General features: G+C 36.0%; 1 protein-coding gene across 3 annotated transcripts in view; it reads left to right on the top strand.

Annotated features, from left to right (window-relative positions):
- LOC131067543 (uncharacterized) overlaps positions 1 to 25,948 on the top strand; it is a 111,452-nt gene extending 85,504 nt beyond the window's left edge. For 2 of the 3 annotated variants that reach the window (XM_058002613.2, XM_058002604.2), the window contains 3 exons: positions 15,815 to 15,872; positions 16,163 to 16,251; positions 25,446 to 25,948. In XM_058002613.2, the coding sequence (XP_057858596.1) occupies positions 15,815 to 15,872; positions 16,163 to 16,251; positions 25,446 to 25,529 (231 nt within the window). In that variant the 3' untranslated portion in view covers positions 25,530 to 25,948. Of the gene's footprint in view, positions 1 to 15,814; positions 15,873 to 16,162; positions 16,252 to 25,445 lie in introns of those variants that run through there. The other variant, XM_058002625.2, reaches the window with a different exon arrangement.
- The last annotated feature ends 697 nt before the right edge of the window (positions 25,949 to 26,645 follow it).

Raw genomic sequence — 26,645 nt, 5'->3', positions numbered from 1 at the left:
TCATGATCATAAAATTCTTCATAATTCATATCCCTTGTTGCAAACCTTTGCATTTTCATAGTTAAAAGAATATTATGGCTGCTACATCATCCAAGACCTACCTTAGACACCTTCATAGGAAGGATGTAGGCTCCTCTGAGCCATAGACTTCTAGTTATTGTTTTGATATTTGTTTGGAATTTCTGATGTCATGGATTTCATATTCCACGAGTTTTGTATACATTTGACAATATTTATATATCTAAGTGTGCCATTTCTTTCAGCTACAAGTTATGTTTATACTTATGTGATCGATGTATACTTGTGTAAGTGATCAAATTAGCTTCTATTTGATGATGTTATTGTGTCTTTAAGGTTCTTTTAGTAAAGGGTGCACGAAACAAGTTTTAAATCCTTAAAAATCTCTAAATGTCTTGGGTTTTTCACTTTGTTGAGTCTTTGCCGAGTCTTCGCTGAGTTTTTTCGCCAAGTTTTGAGTTGAGTCATGCTTGCCGAGTCAGAGCCGAGTGCAAGTCTTGTAAGTTTGAATTCAATAATATATAGATGCTTACACAATCTGTAATGTCCCCTTCCAATTTTTGTCCTAGTATTATAATTATAACAAATTAGCATTAGGGTTACTCTTAACTAAGTAAGGTTTATGATACTTCTTACTAGGAAGATCAACATATTTCCACATAACTATCATGCTTGATTCAATTATTGCAACTAATGAACATTTAGCTTTCATAATACATTTGATAACTATTATATTTGATCTCCAAGCCCTACCTCTAACCTAATTCTCAACCCTACAAAGGACAGGGAATGACCATGTTAGGGTGCTAGAAACTATCCTTCAGAAATAGTGCCTTTGTATGATGTAACACATTCCGATTCCACCGCAGGTCTTATCTATTGCCCTTGTATGATGTAGCATGGTCCATTCCACCTCAGGACTTACCTATCTTGCAAGGTATTAATACCACCTCTCCCTAACATTGCCACATTCAATCCTTCTTAGGGGCAATAGGAAAGATTAAAGATTAGGCTATGAGTATGCTAACTTCTCATGTATTATGAATATATATGAAATTAAGTATGACTGTCATATTATCAGGCTTCATATATTAAGCATGCATATTAAGCACATCCCCATGCATACCACCACAAACAAGGATGTTACTGCCTGTAACCTAATAACAGTTCTGATCTGATCTGATCGATGGTGATCAATCAATATTAGATCATTAATCTTCCTTACCAATAAAAATTAGTGACTGCTGTATTAATCTCAGTTTGACAGAACTGCCTTTCTCCCTAATTATTCGATGCCTTCTTCTGAATTACCAATCTACTTTAATATCTTTATGTAGGGTGATAATTGGTAGAAGAGACATATTGATTCAAATGTGGGATGACTCTTCATAATGAGTCACAACTCCTTGCTTAACAAAATTGCACCCTTTTGGTTCTTTTTATAAATCGTTGTTTTAAGACAATTGCTCTCCCTTTATTGATCGTTGCCTTAACACATTTTAATACTGTTTTTACTCTTGTTTCTAATTGCTGACATACGTAGCATGTTGTCATTCTTTAATCGCAATTTATCATTGCTGGTTCATATTATTAATTGAATAATTAGTCTAGGGATTTGTAATAATAATAATAATATATAAATATTAACTTAGGAATAGGATAGTATATCAGAATGCTAATTCAGATGGAAGAATGCAAGGCAATTTTCTCTATAGGGGTAAAATGAACATTAATAATTATGTAGGGATATTACATAATCAATACCATTAATAATTATCCTAAATATATTTCTATAGTAACCATATTGGGAATTACATAGAAACTTCATAAATCACAATCTCAAGAATAGTTTTACTTGTATTGCAAGAGCATGGGTGGAAAATGGTCCACTCCATCCCTTATTCCACCTTGGAGGCTGGGCATCCTCCTTGATCAAGCGTAGGAGCACTAATCAGCCTCCCAACCCGTGAGGCTTAACCCCCGATGGGTGGCGTGCATTATAAGAGTATGAAGACTACCTTCCTCCACCAAGCCCGGGAACACACATGTGCCTCCTGGCCCACGAGGTTTAACTCCGTTGGGGTGGTATATTTGATGGCGGGTATGTCAGGTCTTCACCTTGTGTGAACTTGAAAGGTTGATTGGCCTTCCTGTTTTGCAACCATTTCTACCCAGTTCAAAATAGATTAACTATATGAATATGTCATCACACATTTATCAAAATAGAAAACAATTAATTTTACTTAAATTCGGAAACAATACTCAAATTGGAAAACAATGCAATTACTTACAATTATCACTATATAATTTCAGCAAAGAATAAATATTACATTCATAAGTTCATATCATACTTTCACTGTTCACACATAAACTTACTAATTCTAGGCTGATAACAATAAATCAGTTTTTTGCTCTTTATTTGCCATTTCCTGAATTCTTTGCTTGCATATGATGGTCAATTCATTCTTCCATGTCTCTTTTGAAAATAAACCTCCTTTTTATATCTTCACTTGGTGGTGTTTATACTCTCACTTGGAAGGGATGTATCCATCCAAGGACAATTGCTGCCTTGATTAGTCCGCTACCTTTCATTAACATTATTCCAAACATTGCCGACCCTACTTAGCATCAGATAACGATTTATTAATTGTATTCCTTAAGCAGTCTGATTGGAGTTTATGGTGAAGGGTCCCTTGATGCTAATCGCTGCTCTTAATCAACCAATGCCTGCTTAAACTCTTACTTGTTAAGACACACACCCCGTGGAGAATTGTTGTCCATATTCTACTGCTCCTCTTTGGTGTTTTCTTTGCTGGGTTAAATGATTCTAAGGCTGTGATCTGATCTTATATGGTGGGGGCATGACAGTTTCTAATCAAAGAAAGGAGCCAAGTACATGTGTATATAAATTATTAAATTTAGTAATATATTAAGCATCTTTAACCACATCTTCCCAATGTTTTCTACCATCAAATCTAGGAATTGTGCAACCAATAGTAGGATGCCTTTCCATAATAAGCCTCTCTATGGATGTTTATATTGTTGTGTTGTCCGTGAAAATTTGGACAATGTTTTCGACCCCAACTTCTTGGATCGCCTTGTTCAATAGATTGCACAGAGTCTCAAACATTTTTTATTTCATGGACCATAGAGTTCTTGATGTAATGTGTAAGGTTGATTGTAATGAAATTTAGTTATTTTTTGTTTGTAGATCCTAGTTAAGCATTTGAAGCTTGAAATAGGTTCTGTTTGAGTTTTAGTTTTACTTTTTAATAAACTTGAAACTGAAACTTATGCACAGTAATGGTTTTGTGCTAACGTGTTAAGCCCCTAGGGTTTAGAATATGTAGTCTTTATTACGCAAGTAATTGGTAAAAAATTGAATGTATATTAACAATGAGCAAACACTCAATAAATAGAATTACAAAGAATTACAAGAGGGCAAGTTTCTAAAAAAAAACTGCCAATAAGATCGAGCAAGATCTTATTAAGATATTTACAATAAGTTTACTATATTGAGCATTAATAATAAAATAATAAAGTATTATTCTAATACCCTCCCTTAATGCTCAATCTATCAACTACACCAATAGACCCCCTGAATTTTACAAACTTATTTGGATTGAGGGGTTTGGTGAAAATATCTGCTGACTGCTCCTAGGTAGGAACATACGACAACTGAACGGATTCGTCTTCAACCAACTGCCGAATGTAGTGACAATGAAGCTCTATATGTTTGGTTCTTTCATGGAAGATTGGATTCTTGGCAAGTTTGAGAACTCCCTGATTGTCCGAAAACAAGGGAGTCGGACTTGCTTGAGATATTTGCATATCTCCAAGCATTTGACGAAGCCAAACTGCCTCACAAGCTGCCTTAACAACTCCTCTATACTCTGCTTCTGTCGAAGAGAGAGCCACTGGTTGCTGCTTCTTACTAGTCCAGGTGACTGCACCAGATCCCAAACTGAACACATATCCAGAGGTTGATTTCCTGTCATCAACCGAGCCTGCCCAATCTGAATCTGTGAACCCACTGAGTCTAGGATCATCACTCCTAGTGTAAAGAAGTCCATAATCTGAGGTGCCCTAGGGGTCGTCATGAAGCGTGAGATTTAACTCATTGCAAAACTGAGGTCAGGTCTAGTGGCAGTGAGATAGATGAGACTGCCCACTAGTTGCCTGAATTGTATTTCATCTACAAGAGGAGAATCAAACTTGGCTGACAATTTCAGACCAGTCTCCATAGGTGTGGAAGCAGGTTTGCAATCCTGCATTTGAAACCTGTGAAGCAAGCTTTTGGCATACTTAGATTGAGAAAGGAAGTTGCTGCTATCAGTCTGCCAAACCTCAAAACCCAAACAATAATGAAGAAGTCCTAAATCTGTCATATCAAAAGTGCTGCACAAATCCTGTTTGATTTCTGAAATCAAATGTGTTGAATTCCCAGTAATGATCAAGTCATCCACATAGACAACAAGAAAGAGAATATCATTACCAAAGTGTTTGATATACAGATTACTGTCTGAATGACTATGCTGAAAGCCATGAGCAACCAAGTACTGATCAATTTTTATGTACCATGCTTGAGGAGCCTTTATAAGTCCATAGAGTGCTTTCCTGAGTCTATACACTTGCGGTTCTGAACCGGCAACCTTGAAACCAGGAGGCTGCGTCATGTAGACTTCTTCCTGCAATTCACCATTGAGGAAGGCACTCTTCACGTCCATCTGATGGACTTTCCAACCACACTGAGTTGCAATGGCGAGAAGAAGACGAATAGTACTCATCTTGGCAGTAGGAGCAAAAGTCTCCTCATAGTCAATGCTTTCTCGCTGTGTGAATCCTTGAGCAACTAATCTGGCCTTATAGTTATCTAAGGTACCATTTGCATGATACTTGACCTTATATACCCATTTACAACTAATGGGTTTCTTCCTTGGAGGAAGATCTGAAAGAACCCAGGTGTGATTCTTCTGAAGACTTTGGAACTCAGCATCCATTGCCTATTCCTACTCTGGAATCCCTTTGGCCTTTGCATATGTTTGAGGCTCATAGATACTATGGATGTTAGCCATAAGAGAAAAATTAACTGTGTTTTGTTGTTTGCCCTTATTTCTGGAAGCTCTACCCTCAATGAGCTCATCAGGATGAAGAGCACTGATGGTCTTAGCCCACCATTTAGGCCGAAGAGTAGATGTGCCAACATGAGGAGCAGGAGGAATAACTGGAAGAGGAAGCGGATCAGGATCAAGAGTAGGAGGAAGATTAGCATCTTCCGGAGGAAACTTAGGTAGTGCATCATCAAATACAGAATCTGCATCATCCCTCCCATCAGGTGAATCGAATGGAAGATAGATACCCAAGTCAGAAGCCTTCAAAGGCTGATCCTCAGAATGCTGCTGAGACGAGGAAAGCTGAAATGGTCCTCGTTCTTCACCAAAGACAACATCGTGACTGAAGATAAGACGATCAGAGTCTACATCAATCAGTCGGTAAGCCCTTATGGTTGTCATTGTACCCTGTAAACATGAGCTTCTAACTCTTGGAATCCAACTTAGTGCGCTTGGCATCAGGAATCCACACATAAGGTAAAGAGCCAAAAACTTTCAAATGGCTGATCCTAGGTTTGCGACCAGACCATGCTTCCTCAAGAGTCTTATTTTTAACAGCATGAGTGGGTGACCTATTAAGAAGATAGATTGCTGTGAACACTGCTTCTGCCCAATATTTCTTAGGAACGTTTCTATGTTCCATCATAGATCTAGCCATTTCTGTAATGGTGTGGTTACGACGTTCTACAACGCCGTTTTGCTAAGGGGTGTATGGTGTGGTTAACTGATGTTTTATGCCATGTGTATCACAGAAAGTAGAGAAAGCAAAAGAACAAAACTCCCCCCCATTATCAGACCTAAGAATAATAATAGAACTAGACTCTTTTTTTCTACTAAGGCCTTAAATTTTTGAAATACAGTAAACACATCCGATTTGTGCTCAAGGAAATACACCCACATTTTACGACTGAAATCATCAACAAAAAGCAAGAAATACTTGCACCCAGTAACAAAAGTAGTATTCATAGGACCACATACATCAGCGTGGACCAGCTGTAGTACCTTAGAGGCTCGCCATGAGTCACCATCCTTGAATGGTGTCCGGTGTTGTTTCCCAGCCTGGCAAGCTTCACAAACATGATGATTCTGAGTTTGAATATTAGGTAGACCATGTACTAAGTCTTCCCGAACAAGCTGTGCAAGATAATGAATGTTCAGGTGACCATATCGTTGATGCCAGAGACTGCTGTTAGATGAAGATTTAGCTGCGAAGGCTTGCTCAAGAGAATCGCCTGTATCCACAAGTCTATATAGACCATGATCCTCAATGCCAACAGCTACAATAGTGCTAGAAGCACGATCAACAATCGAGCACTTATGTGTACTGAAAACGACATCCAACTGAGGAGAATGCCACATAATCTGACTGACAGAAAGGAGGTTAAGTTCCATACCAGGAACATAGTACACATTGAGGAATATGAGATTCCTCCCTCCATACTGTATCTGAACGTTGCCCTTGTCGACAACAGTGTACTCTTCACCACCTCCAAAAATAACTGAATTAGTGTAGGGAGAGAACTCAACAAACCAGTCATGCCTGTGAGTGAAATGACGAGAAGCATTAGAATCAATGTACTAGGCAGAAGACTTCACATGATCTGCAGGTCTTTTAGCCATGAAGGCATAAAAGGCAGACTCTTTCTGCTCTGTGTGCTCAACAACATTGGCTTTAGGCTGAGGCCCTCCCTGCTTCTGCTGCTCGGAAGCCAATCTGGTACGACAATCTTTGATCATATGACCAAATTTGTCACAGTAATTGCATTGCACCTTCTTTTCTTGGAACCATCCTGAGACTGAGAAGAGCCCTTCTGCTGAAAGGACTGGGATGATTGGGATTTGCCTTTATCCTTGTGAAAGGATTTGGCAGCAAAGGCATGTTCTGAGGAGGTTGAAGTAGCACCGCTACCAAACTGTTGTTTCCAACGATCCTGCTGCAGAAGTTTGGTGCATAACTCTGTAAATTTCAGATCAACATTAGTAGAAGTAATGTTGAGAGTCTCTATAAAGTGCTCATACGGTTTTGGTAGTCTTTTCAGAGTAATGACTCTTATATCCTCTTCCTGCATTTGCCGACCAATAGCTTTGAGCTGATCTCGAATGTCCTTAATCTTTGTAAGATGCTCTTGTAAGGACATGCGTTCATCCATCATAATGGAGAACAGCCGATTCTTCAGAAAAAAGGCTCGACTCTTGTCGGATGTCTCATGCAACTCCTTTAGATGCTTCTAGATTTCTGCAGCTGACTTGCCAGAAGGAATCTGAGGTAGCTGGTCATTTGTAACAGAGAGCTTGAGAAGCATAACAGCTTCTTGATTGCAGTCATCAAACTTGTCCTGGTCAGCTCTAGGTGTTTGAGGACGGGACTCCGTGCCCAAAACAAAATTATCCAGGCGGCGATATTCAAAAATAGTCAGCATGCGTTGCTTCCAGGTGTTATAATTTTTCCCATTAAATCGCCGATTGCCTTCCAACATCAAGTTGGTCAATGACGCCATCTTGCACATTTCCCAATGCACGGAAAATGAAAAAAATTGAGAAGAGGCGATGGCACGGAATTCAAAAAATTTGAATCCCAATGCAGAAATAGAGGCAGATGCAAGCACAAACTTCAAAAAATGAAGTACGGTGGACACGAACTTCAAGAAATTTTTTTTCGGGTGACCTAGAAAAATCCGAAGACAACCCATAAATCCTTGCAAAAAACTCAACGAATCTGCTGTTGGAATTTGGATCCGCTAGCTCGAAAATTGAGGCACAAAAATCTAACCACCCAAAAAATTCTGACAACGACCCAGTTGAGATCTCGAAAAACCCATCAAGAATCTGCAATCGGAAAAAAAATTCGACTTGATCTGAAGGGAAAAAACCCTGGTTGAAAATGCAGATTTCCGTCCCAAAAAAGGCTGAAAAAATTTTGCAGGTGGGAAAAAAATCGCATCGCGTGAAATGCAAGAGAGACAGGTCGCAGGATAGGGCAGAAAATAGCCAGAAAATAGCTGAAAACCCTAGTAGCCGCAGCCAAAACGATCTGCCAAAAAATAGAATTGCGGAAATAGATTGCAGAAGACAAAATGCGATTTTAAATCACGTCACTGTTCATGAGCAGAAAGAATGACGCGAGAAATCCTCGACCAATCCACACGAACCAGTAGCAATTTCGAATAAACAAATAATTTTTTCAAAAAAAAAAACTGTTAAAAAATTCGTGACAAATTTTTAATTGAAAAATTATTTCGAAAATAACCAAGGCTCTGATACCATATTACGCAAGTAATTGGTAAAAAATTGAATGTATATTAACAATGAGCAAACACTCAATAAATAGGATTACAAAGAATTACAAGAGGGTAAGTTTCTAAAAAGAAAAAGATATTTACACTAAGTTCACAATATTGAGCATAATAATAAAATAATAAAGTATTATTCTAATAGTCTTTTTGTTTGCTGCAAGTAGAAATATATATTTAAATAAAATATTTTTCTAAAATTAGCCATTTGTTTACAAACATCTCATTTCTAGAGGGTTTGGGAGTTCATATCTCCAATGGAATTTCCATTTTGGAAACCATTCTTGTTTCCAACTTTTGTGCAACTTAGCTTAGAGCTTACAAGGATTCATATATAATAATAGACAGACAATCCTTTCATATATTTATATTTAACATGGTAGCAAAAATTGCAGAAGTATCGCAATTTATCAGAAATCAGGCTGAAAACTGATTTTATGATTATCTATAAAAAACATCATTAGTTATTATTAAAATGCCTTGGGAATTTTTTTTAGGATAAATTGCCTGTAAATTGTGATTTTTTTATTGATAAATATTGAAATCTGCAAAAAAAATTATGTTTCAAGAAATTGCGAGGTTTTTAATTTTTTTTTTTTAATTAGTTTTAGCTGTAAACAGATATTTTGGTTTAAGAAGATTTCAGTGTAGGGTTTAGGGTTGGGTGAAAACAAGAAACAAGGCACATACTTAAAACATACAGACAAGCAAAGAGATGCCTACAGATGAAAGCAAAGCATAAAATTAAATCAAACGTAGACAATACATTGAACCATAAACACATTTTTCTCTTAAGAGCTTGTCAGCATGGAGAATGTTGTGCTTTGCAAAGGATTTAAATAGGGACATCTCTAAGGGTGGGAGAGGATTAAATCTTGAAATATTAGGAGAAGATTCAATCACTAAAATATTGCTGGCAGAGATTAATCTAACCTGAGAAGTTTGAATCTCTTGACAGTTATATTATGAAAAATTAGCCGATGAGAGAAAGCTGAACGTGAGGTCTGGGTCTCTCCAACGTTAAAGGGAAATACATAAAATAAGCAAAAAATTAATAAAAGACTTATGCAGCAAGAATTTAGGAGCAAAAGTTGGGAAAAGTTAAACCTTGTTCTTTTGAGGCTTTTAAGATTTTTTCTTGCAGACCAAACCCCTATGAATGTGTTGGAGCTGATTGCCATTTTTCCAAAGGCCGTGCATTAGTGTAATGACATCTTTTCCTATGTGAAGCCTGTGAGCAAAATAACAATTGTCCAGTTTGAAAACCAAGGGAGAAATGTAATAGCAACCCTATTTTCTGTTTGGAATCTGGATTACCTCAGCAAGCAAAGAAAGATTAAGGGAATCAAGAAATTTGCAAGGTAACTACTGGCAAGGAGTTGGTGGAAGAATGTGTGCTTTAGAAGTTGGAAACCTTGTTTGTCGCCTCTTCAAACTAGATGCTTTGTAACTTGCTTAAAATGCAAGACTTCTATTGATGCTAGGGATGATGCAAGGAAAATGGAATACATTGATAAGCATTCATGGTTTCGAAAAACAATTAATGCTTAAATACCTTTTGAAGCAAAGCCAATTCCCTTAAAGAGGATTAATCAGTTGAGGAAGATCAGCCGATTGACCTTAACAAGACTGATATATATTCCAAATGCACCACAAATGATAAGGAGTCACTTTTTGATGAGAAAGATCCTACAACCTTGGGAGATGCTGAATTTGATTATGAGGAGATTGAGCAAATCAGGAGAGGCTATGCCTTTGTATCTTCATTATCAGCACTTGCAATTCTCTAGTGTAGCATACTTTGTAGCAGCAAGAGTTATTGGCTCACTCCAATTTTATTAATTTTTATGTTGTAGGTTAGATTAAGATGCATTGTGCAATTTAATTACTGATTAATGAACTGAAAATAAATGAAAAAGCAAAATTTGTGGTATAAACTCTCGTATCATTTCACCCTATATCTCTATGCAATTAAATTGCCTTTAAATATTAAGGGCAATAGTTTTTTCCCCCCTATGTTTTTTGGATTTCCAAGATTTTCCCTCTTAAATTGTGTTTTTTTTTTCTTCAAAAAATCTTTTAGTTTGCTGTATTATTCTCAAAAAGGAATTTTACTACAATCATATATAGTATCTTAATTATCAGCACTTGCAGCCCTCTAGTGTAGCATACCTTGTAGCAGCAAGAGTTAGTGGCTCACTCCAATTTTATTACTTTTTATGTTGTAGGTTAGATTAAGATGCGTTGTGCAATGTAATTAATGAACTGAAAATAAATGAGAAAAAAACGATACTCCAAAATTTGTGGTGTAAACTCTCGTGTCCTTTCACCCTATATCTCTATGCAATTAAATAGCCTTTAAATATTAAAGGCAATAGTTTATTTTTCCCTATGGTTTTTGGATTTCCAAAATTTTCCCTCTTAAATCATGTTTTTTTTTCCAGAAAATCTTTCAGTTCGCTAAATTATTCTTGGAAAGGATTTTTACTACAATCATATATATTATATATAGGTGTTGCATATGTGTGGGAAAGAAGTGATATACTACAAGCCCTTCAAAACTAAACGAGCAATAAATATATTTCAAACAAATACCATTTCTTTTCTCAGCAAGGATTCTATCATCAATTTTGCATATTCGTTCTGAATTTGTTATGTTATTGTAGAGTTAGCCTAGATCCACTAGATGGTAGAGGTAGAAAAAACTTTTTTCTTTGTTGTATCTAAGCCATCTATAATGTAAAGCTCACTCATGGTATATCAAAATATTGAGATAAATTTGATAGCTATGAGGGGTCCCAAAATTGTTGCTCACACTCCTAGAGAATCAATCTGCTTTGGGGCCAAGAAAATGTCCACTTAAGGGGGGATCGATCAGCTCATGAACAAAATGTGAGTGATTTAAGGCTAACTGCTGATTGTGGATATTCTGTCTTTCACTTCGAGCTGAGCTAGGCCCAAGATGGTGTTTCTAAAAGTATCCGTAACAAGATTGATCAGAATTGAGGATAAACAATAGAAAGTATTGCAGTAGTATTTAGTGTATGCTTTGCCACAAAATTTGTCAGTAGATCAAAGACTAGGCTACTGCACATAAAACGTCTTTTAAGTTGATATGAATATCATTGCGTAAATGCAAGAGGTAGGTATGCAAAAATTATTCTTTAGAATAAGAACTATTATGGCTCACAGTTGATGCTTCTTTGGATAAATTACGAAAACATGAGCTGCATACAAAATACTCACCTTCTTCTAAACTATTGGTGAAAGATGTTTGTCTTTTTGAGTCTAGGGTTGATCATAGACTTCTAGAATTGGTGCCTAATCTAGTGGGTTATACCAAGAGATACAACACATGGAAATCACAACATAATATAAGCTTTGCATATACATACACTAGAGATATGATATCAAATAATAAAATATACATAATAATCCTCTCCAAATATAAATCCATATGGAGTAAAGAAGAGACCATTACAAACAATGCTTGTAATGACTTAAAATGCTTTGATATATATCAAATTTTTATGAAAATCCATAGTTACTAGGAGACCCACCTCCTACCCCTGGAGACGCGTCTTCGGTATTGGAGACGTCTCCTACCCTGGAGATGCATCTCCGGTACTAGAGACGTCTCCAGAAACTTCTTGACACATACGGTGCTTTTGGCTGCCGTCTCCTGTCGTCTCTTAACCAAAAATTGGTGTCTCCTCCTAGAAAACTTAGGGCAAACTGCAATAAAAAGGCAAAAAAATAAAGCAAATAAATAAGATAGGGCTTCGGCCCTAGCTCGCCCGGTTGTGGATCGCAACTTAAGGCGTGGGTATGCTCCCCATGGTCTTGAGTTCGAGTCCCCGACTGTGTTAACTCTGTGTGTGTTGCTACCTTGTGAGCGGGTCGTACACACTGGGGGATTAGTCTCGCTTTGGCGAGGACACCTCCAGATTCCACGATAGTGAATATAAAAAAAATAAAAATAAATAAGATAAGCTTGCAGCAAAGCAAAGTCATAGGGAAATGACTAATAAGGAAACTATTTCGCAGGAAGACAAAAATCTATGCAAAGTTATAGTGATTGGATCTATTTACAGTGTAGACTTTTTGAGTGGACTGATTTCTTATCATTGTAATAGTCTAAAGAGAAATTGCCTTTACTATTTAGCCGACAATATTGAGTGTGCTCAACATCTATATTACCTTACTTTCACTAACAATTTAGACTGACTATGGTATCAGCAATATAAGCAATTTTAATTTCAATTTTTGTTCAATATTAAAGTTAATGTTAAACTTTACCACTGTTCTTGTTTTCAAAGTTCCCTGTCATGATATGTTTTGGAAATTATTGAATTAAATTTAAAAAAAATTGGCATCTCCAAGTACCCCCCGTCTCCTATTTTTGAAAATTAGTTGTACTAGTACCTGCACCAGTCTTTGGAGTCTCCAAGTACCCCCGGCTCTTGGTAACCTTGTGAAAATCATAATAGCAAATGTGGCATGATGAAATCCTAGCTAGAATCTCATCACAATTTGTCACATAGAAGTTCTCTTGAAGTTCTACAAATGGCCAAGGAGAGATTCAGTTACAAGCACCATTTAGAATACAATGGCCCTCGTCTAATCAAGGTTGACACACCCTGCAATTACATATAGGACTTGTGAGTACTAGCAGGAATTGTGTGAAGCTCCCTTCTTGGACCTAGTTAGTTTGGCTTCCCATTTGCCTATTACTGGGGTTCCCATAGACTAAGTGGAGTTGGCTAGGGTACTCAATGTTTTGTGGAGAACTCAAGCTTGTGATTTTAGTGTGTTTTGGTAGTGTCTCTATTTTTAGCATATGCTAGTTTTAGTAAGTGCTATTTTGGGCACTTGGTCTTAGTTTCAGTTCCTTCTTGGTTTTAGAGTGAATTGTTCTTGATTTCAATGCCTTGGCAAGTTTCCTAAGGTGAAGGGAATAATATTTTATAATTTTTGCTTAAGTGATAAAAAAGGTTAGCTAACTTAACTTAAATCTATAACTTAAGTGATGAACATAAGAAGTTCGAATGAACTCCTTAACTTTTGAAATGAATAAAAAGGGGAAAGGAGCAAGAGAAAGGGAGAATGCATTTAATAGGAACATGAGGGATGATGAGGAAGAACATTTTGGAAAATATGATCAAGTGAGACTTATTTAAGGATTTTTTACATTGCTTATATATGATGGAACAAATGAGGCCTAATGAACAAAAGGGCTGGGGCTCTAGCAAATTTTTGCATTGTCAGATTGAGTCCCAAAAAATTGTTAGTTTTTTGTAGTTACAAATTCCACCATGGCCCAGTATTTTTAATTGGCTAGATTTATTTGATATAGTCTGGATTATAGAAATTTTATTGAGTTGTTTTGAAATTTCCAATTTTTTTGATCACTTGAATGAATTAAATTTTTCAATCCTGGAACTATACTATGTGATTTTTATTAACACAAATTAAGTTCCAGCTATATTTTTTAGGCCTTTAAGGGTGTAAGCTCATACCAAAATAAAATGTAAATCAATTTGATCTTTTTTTTGCAGCTAAATTTCCTTATTCTTTAGGCATCTCCTTCATTGTTATTTCATGACTGGAACCTAAGTCACAGGGTTTGCCGAATTTCAGCCATTAAAATCGAAAGTCGGCAAACTTCAAAAACCTACAAAAAATTCGTAAAAGTCCGCTTCATATTCGTACCAAAAAAATGGTGTAGCTTTTATAAATAAGATATATCTCAGAAAAAAGTATTTTGGGGGGCGTTTCTAGCTTTGTTAGGGTTTAGAAGAATTTTTTTCCGGCTTCTTTAGGTTGGTCGGTATTTTTTCTACCTTCTATATGGTTCGTCATGATTTTCTGTCTTATTTAGGGTTTGTTGCGATTTTTTCATTTATCATAGTTCGTCGGGATTTTTCCCACTTTTATTTGACTAGCATAGAAACATTTCTAAGTATGGCAGCTTCGGAATTTGGATTAGTTTTTGACAGCATTTGAAATTGGACAAGATTCTTATCTAAGGAATTTGTGATTGTATGGCGCATGGGTACTTGTCCAACGATCAGAAAGCAATAAGTCGATGCCTTTGTGTATCGACTATAAACTAAGACAATTGAAACACCAAATCTGAATTGTTATTAATTTAAGAATTACTTTTTTTTTTTGATAGGTAATTGGCCGAAGCCTGAATAGCTTTCGAAATGGAGTTATGAACCAGTGGGGACATAGTAGGGGGCCCCATCCCCATTACATATCTTTGAAGAATTATTATTATTAATATTATCATGTTTGATTAGATTGACCCCAAGACCTTCCCCATCCTATGGAAGGCCAAGAGTCACAACTTAGAATTCCATTTTTAGATGTCCCTATTGGGAATTGAACTTGGGTCTCCACAATGAGAACCCGGTGTTTTAACCAGTTAAGCTCAACCCCTTGGACATGGTGATTTTGCTTATTATATACATAATACATATGCTATGTATGTAATATTCTACATACATAGCTCAACCCCTTGGAATTACTTTTATACTTTAATATTTAATACAATTTTATTTAAAGTTTAATATTTCTAATTTATTAATATAATATTATATATGTTTAAAATCTTATATGTGAAGTTTAATATTTTAATTTTTAATTTTTTAATATAGTATATGTACATGTTTTAAATTTAATATTATGTAATTTATAAATAATCAGTTTAATTTTTATGGTGATTTTGCTTTTTTTTTTTTTTGATTGGTAATTGGCCGAAGCCTGAATAGCTTTTGATTGGAGCTATGAACCAGTGGAGACACAGTAGGGGGCCCCATACCCATTACATGTCTTTGAATTATTATTATTATTATGTTTGATTAGATTGACCCCAAGACCTTCCCCATCCTATGGAAGGCCAAGAGTCACAGCTTAGAATTCCACTTCAAATGTCCCTATTGGGAATTGAACTTGGGTCTCCACAGTGAGAACCCAGTGTTTTAAGCAGTTAAGCTCAACCCCTTGGACATGGTGATTTTGCTTATTATATACATAATACATATGCTATGTATGTAATATTTTAAATAAATTTCTAATTTTACATTATAAATATGTATATATATTAATAATTTTATATGTTTTGTATGGACAAATACAAATCTATTTATTAATTTAAACAATGTTAATCATTTTGTGAATGTATTATTTATATATATTTTTAAAATGAATTTATATAAGGCGAATTTAATTACGATTTTTTTTTTCAAATTTTTTCCCCTTGCCGAACTTCATCCGAATTTTATTGATGCCAAACTCAAACCTTGTGACATAGAGTGGAACTGTATCTTTGTGATTCTATACAAAATTTCTGTTCTAATTGTTATCATTTGATTGGTCTGCATTGTTCAGGTAGAAATTGCAGAGCCACTTTCAAAAATAGAAACTGAGTTTCCAGATCTTTCTATTGGTAAGAATCTCCTAAAATCTTTGACTGATATCTCAATTGTAATTACAAAATACTCCAAAATGAAAATCCTTGTTACTGTTGCTGAAAGATATACAGCTTAGAAACTATGGAAAAGGAAGATAGAATGATGAGATTGTAGTTTTTTCTGTAAACTGCGTAAATGTTTTTGAATCAACATTTTAGATCATGCTTGCTGATCTCTCATGTTGGTATATACTGATAAGATATAGTGATGTTAGATCTGACCCTATTTCTATTGTTCATGATTTGAATATGGGCTAATTTTGCAGGTTGTTATCGTGAATCACGAATAGCATTTCATGCAAAGATGCCAAACCAGCGGATCCAACCAACGGTGGTGGTAACATTTGTCGGAAAGGTAGCTTTTAAGATTTTCATTTGCAGTCAATAAAAATAAGCTGGTACCATTTTTTGTTTTTTTATGGCCTAATGTTTTTGAGAATTTTTCTTATGAACTTTCTTTTCCATCACACTACCAGAGATGTGGGAAAAAGTGAATACAATTTTTTGGATATGCATCGTGGAATAGTTATGTTAATAAAATTTCTTTATTAAAAATTTATTGATCCCTTTCATTTATTTATCTCCAGATGGCTAATGTTGTAATACTTGAATATAAAAATATTCAAAGGAAGGCATCATTTAGAATTTTTATTATTGCTAATGTAAATGAGAGAAAGGTGTAATATCCCCTGTCCAAAGGTGACTGAAAACAAGGAATATTTGCTGCTAAATCTGAGTGTTATGTTGTTTACTACTGTGCATGTTATGCGAACTGCCGTCCCAGTAGTTTTTTTAGATTGATAAAGGGCTTAACAAACATACATTTGACATGAAAGAACAACTACAAATGATTCCAAGCATATATAACTGTAGTATGACGTTCTATCATCCAAATCAGACATCTAACAGCTAGTAGACATTAAGTCAAACAGCAGCTAGTAGACATCAAGTCAAACAGTTGGCACACGTCCTCAGATAAATATGAAAGATAGCATAATGAGATGCAATCCAAAAACTCCCTTATTCTTATTGCATATGATAGACCAATGAACATTACATTGACAGTTTAAAAATAACATTTCATGAACATTATGGACTGTCATAAATGATCAATTCTCAGTTTTTCTGAGGACATTCAGACTGCAACCAAACTCATGCATTTCAAGGGAAATTAACTTGCAAATGAACCTGGTATCAAGCGACGTGCAGAAGCAAGTAGCATCCCAAGTCAATGAACCTCCAACGTACCCCCAAACTGAATCACCTCTGAAGCCATCTTGCTGCTGTATAGTGTGAACTGAGATCATGAATAATGCAGCCGAATCCTCCTCAATATTCTTCCAAAATGATCGGCGAGGTGTAGGAATGAATCGCCTTGCTGTATATGGAATTGGAAAGGCCAATGCCCAAGATATGTGCTAAAATCGTTCCAACTGGGGTGTTGCCCCTACTGTTATGGTAGGCGGACTGATAACTAGGTGTAATCTGCAGACTTGTGTCCCTCCAAACCAAACGGATTCTCCTCTAGATGAAAGCACCCTTATCCTTAAGAGGTCTCCAAGCTATCATATGTATTACTAGCCCAAAATCGAAGGTCTTACAAGCCCACGAGTTGCATCTGATCTGCTTCACAAATAAATTGAATCGAACACCAAAATGCCTCTTCAATGCAAGCTTCATCCTCCTTGTAGATTCATCGTCACCAATTCTTCCATGTGTAAGGTCTGCAACTTCGTGAGAAGTATAAAACATAATGCTGCTGTCTTTAAACAAATCCGTGATGATATCATATGCCATTGCAAAGTATCTCCTCCATCGGTTGTAGTTAAAACACTAGTGGCTGCTCCACTAAGAAGAGGGTCAACATCTACCCAAGTCTGATATAAAAAATGAGAATGCTCATGATTTAACTTCATCCCTTCCAGCTCAACTGTAATACCCAATTCTTGAGTATCTTCACTTGACAAGTCTATAGAACCATCAATCTCATGTGTAGTAATTATTGTCTCATGCTGATGCAAAGGAAACTTTCTGCTGTCATGAAAATCAGAACTGATGTGGCTCATATTCTCCATGCATTCTTCATGTTTGACACTCATATCTTGCGTGCCAACATTCAAAGCTTCTTCCGCAACATTTTCTGCATTATGTATAGTGTCATCAATAGACTCAACCAAGACTTCATCCTCTGCTAACCGTCCATTACCAAGTGCTGGGTCAAGAGCTGCCTTCAAGGGAAGACTAAGTCTATTATGTGCTATACTTTTTGTCCCATGGCTGCAATGTAAATCAGCATGCGTATAAGTCTCCTTAACCTCATTATCCGTGCATTGGTGTTTAAGCTCCCAAAAGCCTTTGCAAATGAAGCATAGACCTTGTCTTCTCATTTCATTCTTGCTCATTATGGGCGTTCCTGTAACCTGATCATTGATCTTTGATGTAGAACCATCTTCATAAGCTGATTTAATAGTTCTATCATACCTGCTCACTTTGTTCCCATTATTGAATTGTGTTCCTTTAGAAGAAATTTCCTCCTTATACACCTTCCTAATATACTTTACTAACCCAATCTCTTTAGGCCTGCATGTGACAAACAAGTTCAAATGATCATGTAGAGAGTATTGTGCTTTAAAAGCATCTGACATTGTTTGATAACCCTCAAGGAGTCAAGGAGCTTCCTGTTCATATTTTTTCCTCAGTTTGATGGCATCCTGTTCAATCTCTTCTCTAGATTTCCCCACAATATTGTAGTAACCCATGACTGAAACTTATGTGTGCTGGTCACTCAAATGATGCAATTCAAACCCCAACAGGATGGCAGGAAACCGCTCTGATACCACTGTAATGTCCCTCACCTAGCCTGATATGAAATTTCAGTTTTTGACCCCTTTGGAATTTCGTCAAACACTTGTCTTACAAGTGCTTAGCTTGCTGTTCTCAATTCAGTTTGTTATAAGGGACATAGATCACTCAAAACTTAATGAAGATCATCCATTAATAACCTGAAATTGAAGTGTGATGACCAAATGTAGAGTATAGACAGCAATCTATCACAAGTGAAGCTCATAACATGATATCTATAAACTGACATTTGTCAAATAGATGTCATTCAACCTCAGAAAACTTGATCATACAAAATGCAGCCACAAACCACTTCAAACTTCAATGGTTATCAAATGATTCTTTTTTTCAACAATAGGAGGGCTATTTAAACATAATATGAATGCTATGGGATGACCGAACAACACTACTTCACAAATATATGATCATATGATGATAAAAGTGTTCATGAATTAATGGAACAGCAGATAGACATAACTACAAACAGTTGGCAAACATCTTTTAATATTGTCACCAAGCAAGGTAATCTTCTGATTGTTTATTCATGAGACAAAGTCTTAACTACATAAACTGATTACAACTATGCATTCATTCTGAGACACACATTTTCAGATCTGTCTGAATACATTGACTGATATAATTATTCTAACCTCTGAAAATGCAGTATAGAATGGGCAATAAGGAACCTGAGCGATCTGCAATGATATGGGGAGCCAAATCGGTAGTCTTCAAGCCTTACCAATATTGAAATATGCCATAAGAGGGACCGCCTTGTCTGCTGTAAGTGATGCCTCAGAGATGTTGCTGTCACTGCTGTTAGATGTCTCCCAAATTGACTTTAACCTGATCGGATTTTTCCTCCAATTGCAGCGCTTAACTCTTATGATTGTTTTTGAGCAAGGTGGAGTGTCTAAGCATGAAGTCGAGGGTCCATGGAGATGGCGGACCAGGTCAGGTTTGGCCCCTCCAAACAAATAATATCTGCACTTTTACCACCAATAAATGCCTCAAAAAGAATTGCCTTTGCCCCACCTTCAATCTGCAATCATCAATGGGCAAGATCGATGCACAAATGGAGAGATATGAGTCAAAATGTGGGTCTGCTACTGTTCACGACACTGTAGCGACGACACTGTTCACGACCCTTGTTCACAGCAAGGTGAAAAGTCTTCGATCTGCATCCAATTTCTAGAATTAAGTCGCCTTATTTCTAAGAGGATATTGCTGTCTTCCTAGCTCAAGGGTATGCCTCCACTAGCAATCTCCTACAAATCTGAAAACCCTGGTAATCTGAAGTACACACAATCTGATGTATATTTCTCCTTAGGCTCAAATTGAGAAGCTGAAGTACTTCCCACTCTCTCTAGCGATCCCTCGAGAGATCTTTCACCCTCTCAGTTATGCGATCAATGGGAGTTTCCGTTCCCAAAGACCCTTAGTCTGCAGACACCAACTTGGTTCTACAAAACCAATTCAATCAACAATTCACAATTCCAGTCTGCCTTCCTTCAATCACCCTCTTCTATTTATCTTTTTCACAACCCGTCATGAGGTACCTTCTAGAAGAGGGTAGGTAAACTTTATTCATTTTAATTAAGTGACTAATTTAATTATTATTTTATTTTTATTTTAATTAAGTGACTAATTTAATTATTATTTTATTTTTATACTTTAGTCACTTTTAATTAAATTAATTAAATATGAAGTCACTTTTTAATAATTAATTTATTTTAATGACTTTATAAGAAATTAATTTAATTAATTTCTCCTTATTACTCCTATTAGCCAAAAGGCCATGTATGAAATGTCCACTCATAGGCTAATATGTCTTTGAAGGATGACTTGAGTATTAGACTGGAAAGGAGGGACAATATCAGTTTGTAGTAGACTATAAGTAAGAGGGAAAGATCCATAGTGTGCAAATTATCCCCTCAATGGCTGAAATTTATGTTCTTATTATCCACTTTAAAATCCAAATTATGGAGCAATTCCCTTGAATTTGGCTTGGAAATGTGAAAGTCCATCAGTTATGTGTGTGCTATGCAAGGTTTTGGATGTTTGAGTGTGGTCACTACAGTTAAAATTTCTAATTTTTCAGACCATGTGTAATGTCCCCAAATTATAAATACCCAAGTTTTGCCCTAGATCATGATTTTTAATTGAAACAAGGTAGGGTTAGTCTGTTAGAGATACCTTTCACTTTGATTGAGACCTTGGAAACAAGTTAGGAATTATTCATGATCATAATTCATAAAATAGATCTCTTTAATTAGAAAGCAGCAAATATATATCAGAAATATAGATCTAATCACAAGATTGCTTAAATCAGTTTGAGAAGGCTCAATCATAGAAGAGCTAAGATAGGATGACTTGATAGGGTGCCCTAGAGATCCTATACCCTAGGCTCAAGAGCGGACCTTATCCCTCCCTTGGCCTCAAGTGGTCCGTGCCATCCATATGAGGTGGAGTACCTAGTGAGGTGTCCTATAACCGTTTCCCTCAATCTTGCCACTTCTATCCTAGTTCCATGATTGAACATTCTTAATGCACTCATTTACCATGATAGAGAGCATGAGGAGCATTCACAATAGGGTGCCCTGAAAGTCTATCCTTTCTAACCCCAAAGGCAGTACCCTTTGTATCCCTTTGGCCCTATGGGACTCCTCGGTCATATACCATGAGGCGGCGTACCTAGAAGATGACCCCAACACCGTTCCCCTAGTAATTCTCTCTTCCTCTATTGACTATCATGGCTGAAAACACTCAGAACATACGAAGATATACATTTTACATGAAGCAAATTAACTGCAGAGTATCACTAATCGGATTTATATATTATAACATATATGAGCAATCATATTAGTGGTACATGGTTAATCATGAATATGCAGAAATAGATATATAAATATTGTTACAGCACTTATTATGTTTGCACAGAAAATTCATACCAAAATGCAGACGGACTGCCTGAGTATTAATATCTTTAGGAATGTTAGATCTGAATCCTTCCATGTTCCTTTTGAGTGGCCAATATGCTGTATATATATATATATATATATCCCTCATTGTGGTGGAGGGTTAGCATTTTCCCAGGGTCACCACCTTCTCAAGAGTGGTGTCTCTTTACAATTGTCCCTTTGCTCTTTCACTAGCTGCTGTTGTTAACTTAATGATCCCGTTGCCTTTATAAACTCAAGCGCTGCCTTTCTTTTATTAAATCATTACCTTTTTGACACATTCTATCGCAGCCCTTTCTTCTTAACATATTCGCTACTTTTAATTGCACACATTTTGTCTTATTTTATTTTTGTCCTATATGCTTTTTATCTTATATGACTTTGTCTTCTATTGCCACTTGTTTATTTATTTAATCACTGCTCTATATGAAATGAATCGTTGATTCTTATAAAGGTAATTGCTTCCACTAATTATGATCATTGTTTATTATATGATAATTGCTGCTCATAGCTGCTGCTCCTTAATAATTATGATAATTTCAATCTGAGCAAAGATATCTTTCAAAATTCAGGGACATTACACCATGGTAAGCAAATTCTGCACTAAGAGATTTAACTCTAAAACAAGATATGGCATAAACATGAAAACTTCAATCAAAACAAAAATCTCTGAATATGCTAACCTACAAACACATACTGCTGAAAATAAGAACAGCAGATATACAATATTGAACTCTCAAACGTGCAACTGCTTTCTCGTCAAATCTGAAAAGATATAAAGTGCACTAGCTCCAAACTTAAAAAAAATAGAGAATTTCAAATATGTGCACTTAAAATAGACAAGTGCACTAAGAATCTAAGAGAAACTAGATGAGTTGCCTAGTAAAGCTCCAAGTTAAGGTCACAACTCACACTAGTAACATTTAGCTTCACCAATTAACCAACCTAGTATGGGAACTAACAAATCCTAATCAAAGTAGTTGAGACTAAGTTACTCCCATAAATCACTCAAGTTCCAAGGAGTTAACTAACCTAACTAGATGACTAGGCTGATGTCTCAAGTAGTTAATTAACCTAACTAGATTACTAGGATCTGCTGCCACTACTGCACCGTTAGTGTGAGGATACTAGTTGAGAAATTCAAAGTAAAAATTCAACTCTCATTTTTTGTGGGGAAAGTGTTCACCAATTCAAATTTTTTCTCTCTAAGCTAGGGGTTTTATGAAAATATCTGCAACTTGTGAATCCAAGGGAACATATTCAAGTATCACCGCTCCCTTGTGAACTATGTCATTGAGGAAATGGTACCGAATATCTATATGCTTATAGCTATTTTGAAACACTGGATTTTCAAAGAGGCTAATGCAATAGTGATTGACAACAAGAGAAACTAAATAAGGTGTCAATTAAAAGTTCCAAGTTAAGCTCACAACTCACTAGAGTGACACCTAGTTTGACAAATCAATCAACTAGTTTGACTAGCCAGTTAATCTAGTCTAACAATTAATAACTCCTAATCAAAGTAGTCGAGACTAAGTTAAATCCATAAATCAATCAAATCTCAAGTATTAAACTAATCTAGCTAGATGACTAGGATCTGTGGTGGAATGAATTACATCGACAAATCACTCACATCTCAAATAGTCAACTAGATTAACTAGATGACTTGGATCTGTTGCTATCACTGGTGTGCCATTATTGTGAGAACACTAAGTCACTCAAGGTAAAAACTCTTAACAACCCATGTTTGCAAGGAAAGTGTTCTTCACCAATCTGATGTAATGTCCCCATTTTCGGATTCTTTTGCATTGTAGTTGACATTGATCTTCTCGGTTTTTGTCAACTTGATCATAGAGGTCATTTGATGTTACCATTGAGCTCAAATGGTGTAGGGGAGTTATTTGACGCTTTTAGGTGTTATTTCTGACTTTTGATGTGGTCTCCTAGATTCTTGGAGGGAGCTTATGTTTTTAGGAAGTCACATGGGCGGGTCCGGTTATCATCATTCATAATCGGTATAACTCCAGTTAGTTTTTGATTCCGTTGCATTTCGATCATTGTTGCTACTTTGGTGTAATTTTGAGCTATATCTATTTAATTTTACTAAGGTTGCCATTTTAATTAAAATAATTTATCAAGCACCTCAGTATTATAGTTCATTGGAAAGAGAATAGAAAGTTTTAAATGATGAGACGCTGAAAAGTGACTTTAAGTGTTGGAAATGTTTGAAAAATAAAATAAGTCACTTTTGGGGATTGTAAGGTTATTTAATTTAATAAAGTGATTTTATAATAAGTTTTCTGGAAGGTTCTTGAAAAGGCTTATAAAAAGGGAGTTGAGAGTTCATTTGGTATTATGGAGTTTATTCTAATTCTTTGATTGAAACTCTTGTGATTCTGGAGATTGAACTTGGTTCATCTCAGTCTTTGGAGGATGAAAACCCTCCTAGGAAGATCAGTTTCAGTTTTGAAAGATTCCTTCCTAGCTGGTAGCAGGAGAAATCATTTAGGTTTCTTGGATTTGCACTTCAACGGCTATGGTTCGAAATTTGAGAAGTCTTTATTGAAGACAAATTTCAGAGATTTCAGATTTTTCAGAAGATTTGAGAAGGGATGCCATGGTCAGGTATTTTCTATTGGTGTGTATGATTTATTTTGAATGTTAGGGTTTGTGATAACCTTGGCATGGGGTTTATTACTGGAGTTGGGTGCTGGCGTTTGTGCAGCATCTTGAGTTTGAAGATTTCAGAAGACCTCAAGATTTATCAATGCTTGTAACTTGGACACCATCCATTACTCCAAAGTGGTAATGTTAGTTGATATCATTCTCTATTCTATTGCTGGCGCATAGTTTCACATTCCCTTGGTGTGGGCATAGAGTAAGGGCAATTTGAAGTGGTGAGCAGAATAAACTGAAGTCAAATGCCTCATTAATGGTAAAATAGGGTGCTGATATTGGAGGTTATGGTGAGGTCGAGCACCTTATTTGGGCCGGCTCTTCGCATATTCAATGGCATGAGAATGTTGGTAGTGTTGGACATGTCAGTGAAGTTTCTTATTCAGTGTCAAGCCTCCTTCATTCCTGGTGTGGGCTCACTTGAGAGAAAGTCATGACAATTGCAAGGGGAAAGCACTAGAGGCTAGTCAAACTGTTTGTTGCTGACCACCATACCCTTATTCAGCCTTTTTTCAGCACCTGAACTCCCTTCAGAAGTGTCTTTCAAATTTTCAATACTGTGAAATTTAGATGTTCAAGCACCATTCTGCCAGATCTAAATCTTGTTCCTCTCCTTGATTAATTTCTGTCCTTTCTTTGGGTGAGGAAAGAACCTTTGTTGCAAATGTTAGCACTGGAATTCTTGCTTATTGATATGATTTGAATTTTTGTCACATACAGGACTAGTGCAATTTGAACAACAAATTATAATATACTCCATCTGTTTGTTTTGGCAAAGGGAAGACTTGCTTCACAGTCTGTTTCTTGGCTGATCCTTCTTTCTTCGTATGAATTATATGCGAGGGTGATTTTCCATTGTCTTATTTCACTGATTTGTGGATGCTTTGCACAATAAACTGTCTGTGATTTTTTATCATGGCGATTCTCAAATAACAGTTCGTTGGAATCAATCAAGAGATATCCAAATTGTACATATCAAGTTTTGTCAATTTTTTATATACTGAAGTCTTGCGAGGTTTGTTGTTAATGAGAAATATTTCTGTTTTTTCTGATACCTTTGTGCCTTTGCATGCAGAACTCAGTGAGAGTACAGTCAGCTGTGGAGAAGCTTTTATCTGCCTTTCCTCATGGGTCATTTTCTGAAGTAAAAAATGTTTGAGCCGTCTTTTGTTGTTCCTGCATAATTTAATTGTGTTTGGTGCAGAAATTCATTTATGCAGAGGCACCTTTTAGGTTTCTGTCCATTAGTTAAAAAAATCATGCCATATGTTTTCTTCCTCATGGATATCCAACAGTGCAGTTGGACAGGGAGGATGAGTTACCTTGCAGTTATTTATATCCTTATCTTGAGGGTGTTCCAAATACAAGCAATGGAGCAGTTGAACAGGAATATCAATATAAAAGTATTTTTTGGAGTAACATTATTTCTTGGCAGTGTGTACATGCATTCTTGAGCTGAAACTAATTAATTGATAAATTCAGTTCCAGTGCTTTGATTTACGATAACTGTGGAGATGTCCATTAAAATTGGCTCTTCAATGTTTCTATAATTTGAAGCAAAGCCATGTCTTTTAATTCTCTGGAGTTTTGAATTATTACTTTTATAGGAATTGCTTACTAAATTGTTGATTAAAAAAAGAATCTGTGATGTGTTCACACTAAACGTTATCTTTGATGCAAGTTTTCTTCTGCCAGGAATATTATAAGGTTCATCTAAAGGCTGATAGAAAGTAGTTTTAAAACCAAAACATTATGATTATATTTGAAACAAGGGTCAATGAGTTAAAACCAAAACATAATGATTATATTTGAAACAAGGGTCAATGAGTTTGACTCAAAAACTACACAGTTGAACCCTGATAGAAATATCACATATTATGATTATATTTGAAAGTTTACCAGTTGAGTAAATGTGAAATGCAATGAGCTCATAAATCGGTTTCATGGTTTGACTTGACATATAAACTTGCCTTAAGCTTATTTACATACCCATTAAGGTATATCAATTTTAAGGGATCAATATGTTGTAAACTTGGCATATTTTGTTCAATAAATGGACATTAAGTGTGTGATCTTTTGAATTCTGTGGTGAATTCTAAAGCAAACAAATTTTAAAGCCTCTTTGCTGCCTAGTTATGTTGGTAGGAGAAATGAACATATTATAGAAATAGCATGAAGGTGCAAGGTAACACTGGCTGGGACATGTTTTGAAGGTGTTAGCAGAAACTTGAACGTGCAGTGAAGTAGTTGCTACCCCCACCATCCTCTAAAACTT

The sequence above is a fragment of the Cryptomeria japonica genome, chromosome 5 (assembly GCF_030272615.1).
Source record: "Cryptomeria japonica chromosome 5, Sugi_1.0, whole genome shotgun sequence".
Taxonomy (NCBI): domain Eukaryota; kingdom Viridiplantae; phylum Streptophyta; class Pinopsida; order Cupressales; family Cupressaceae; genus Cryptomeria; species Cryptomeria japonica.
The sequence above is the reverse complement of the archived record's forward strand: the minus strand, read 5'-3'. Positions and strand labels throughout refer to the sequence as shown.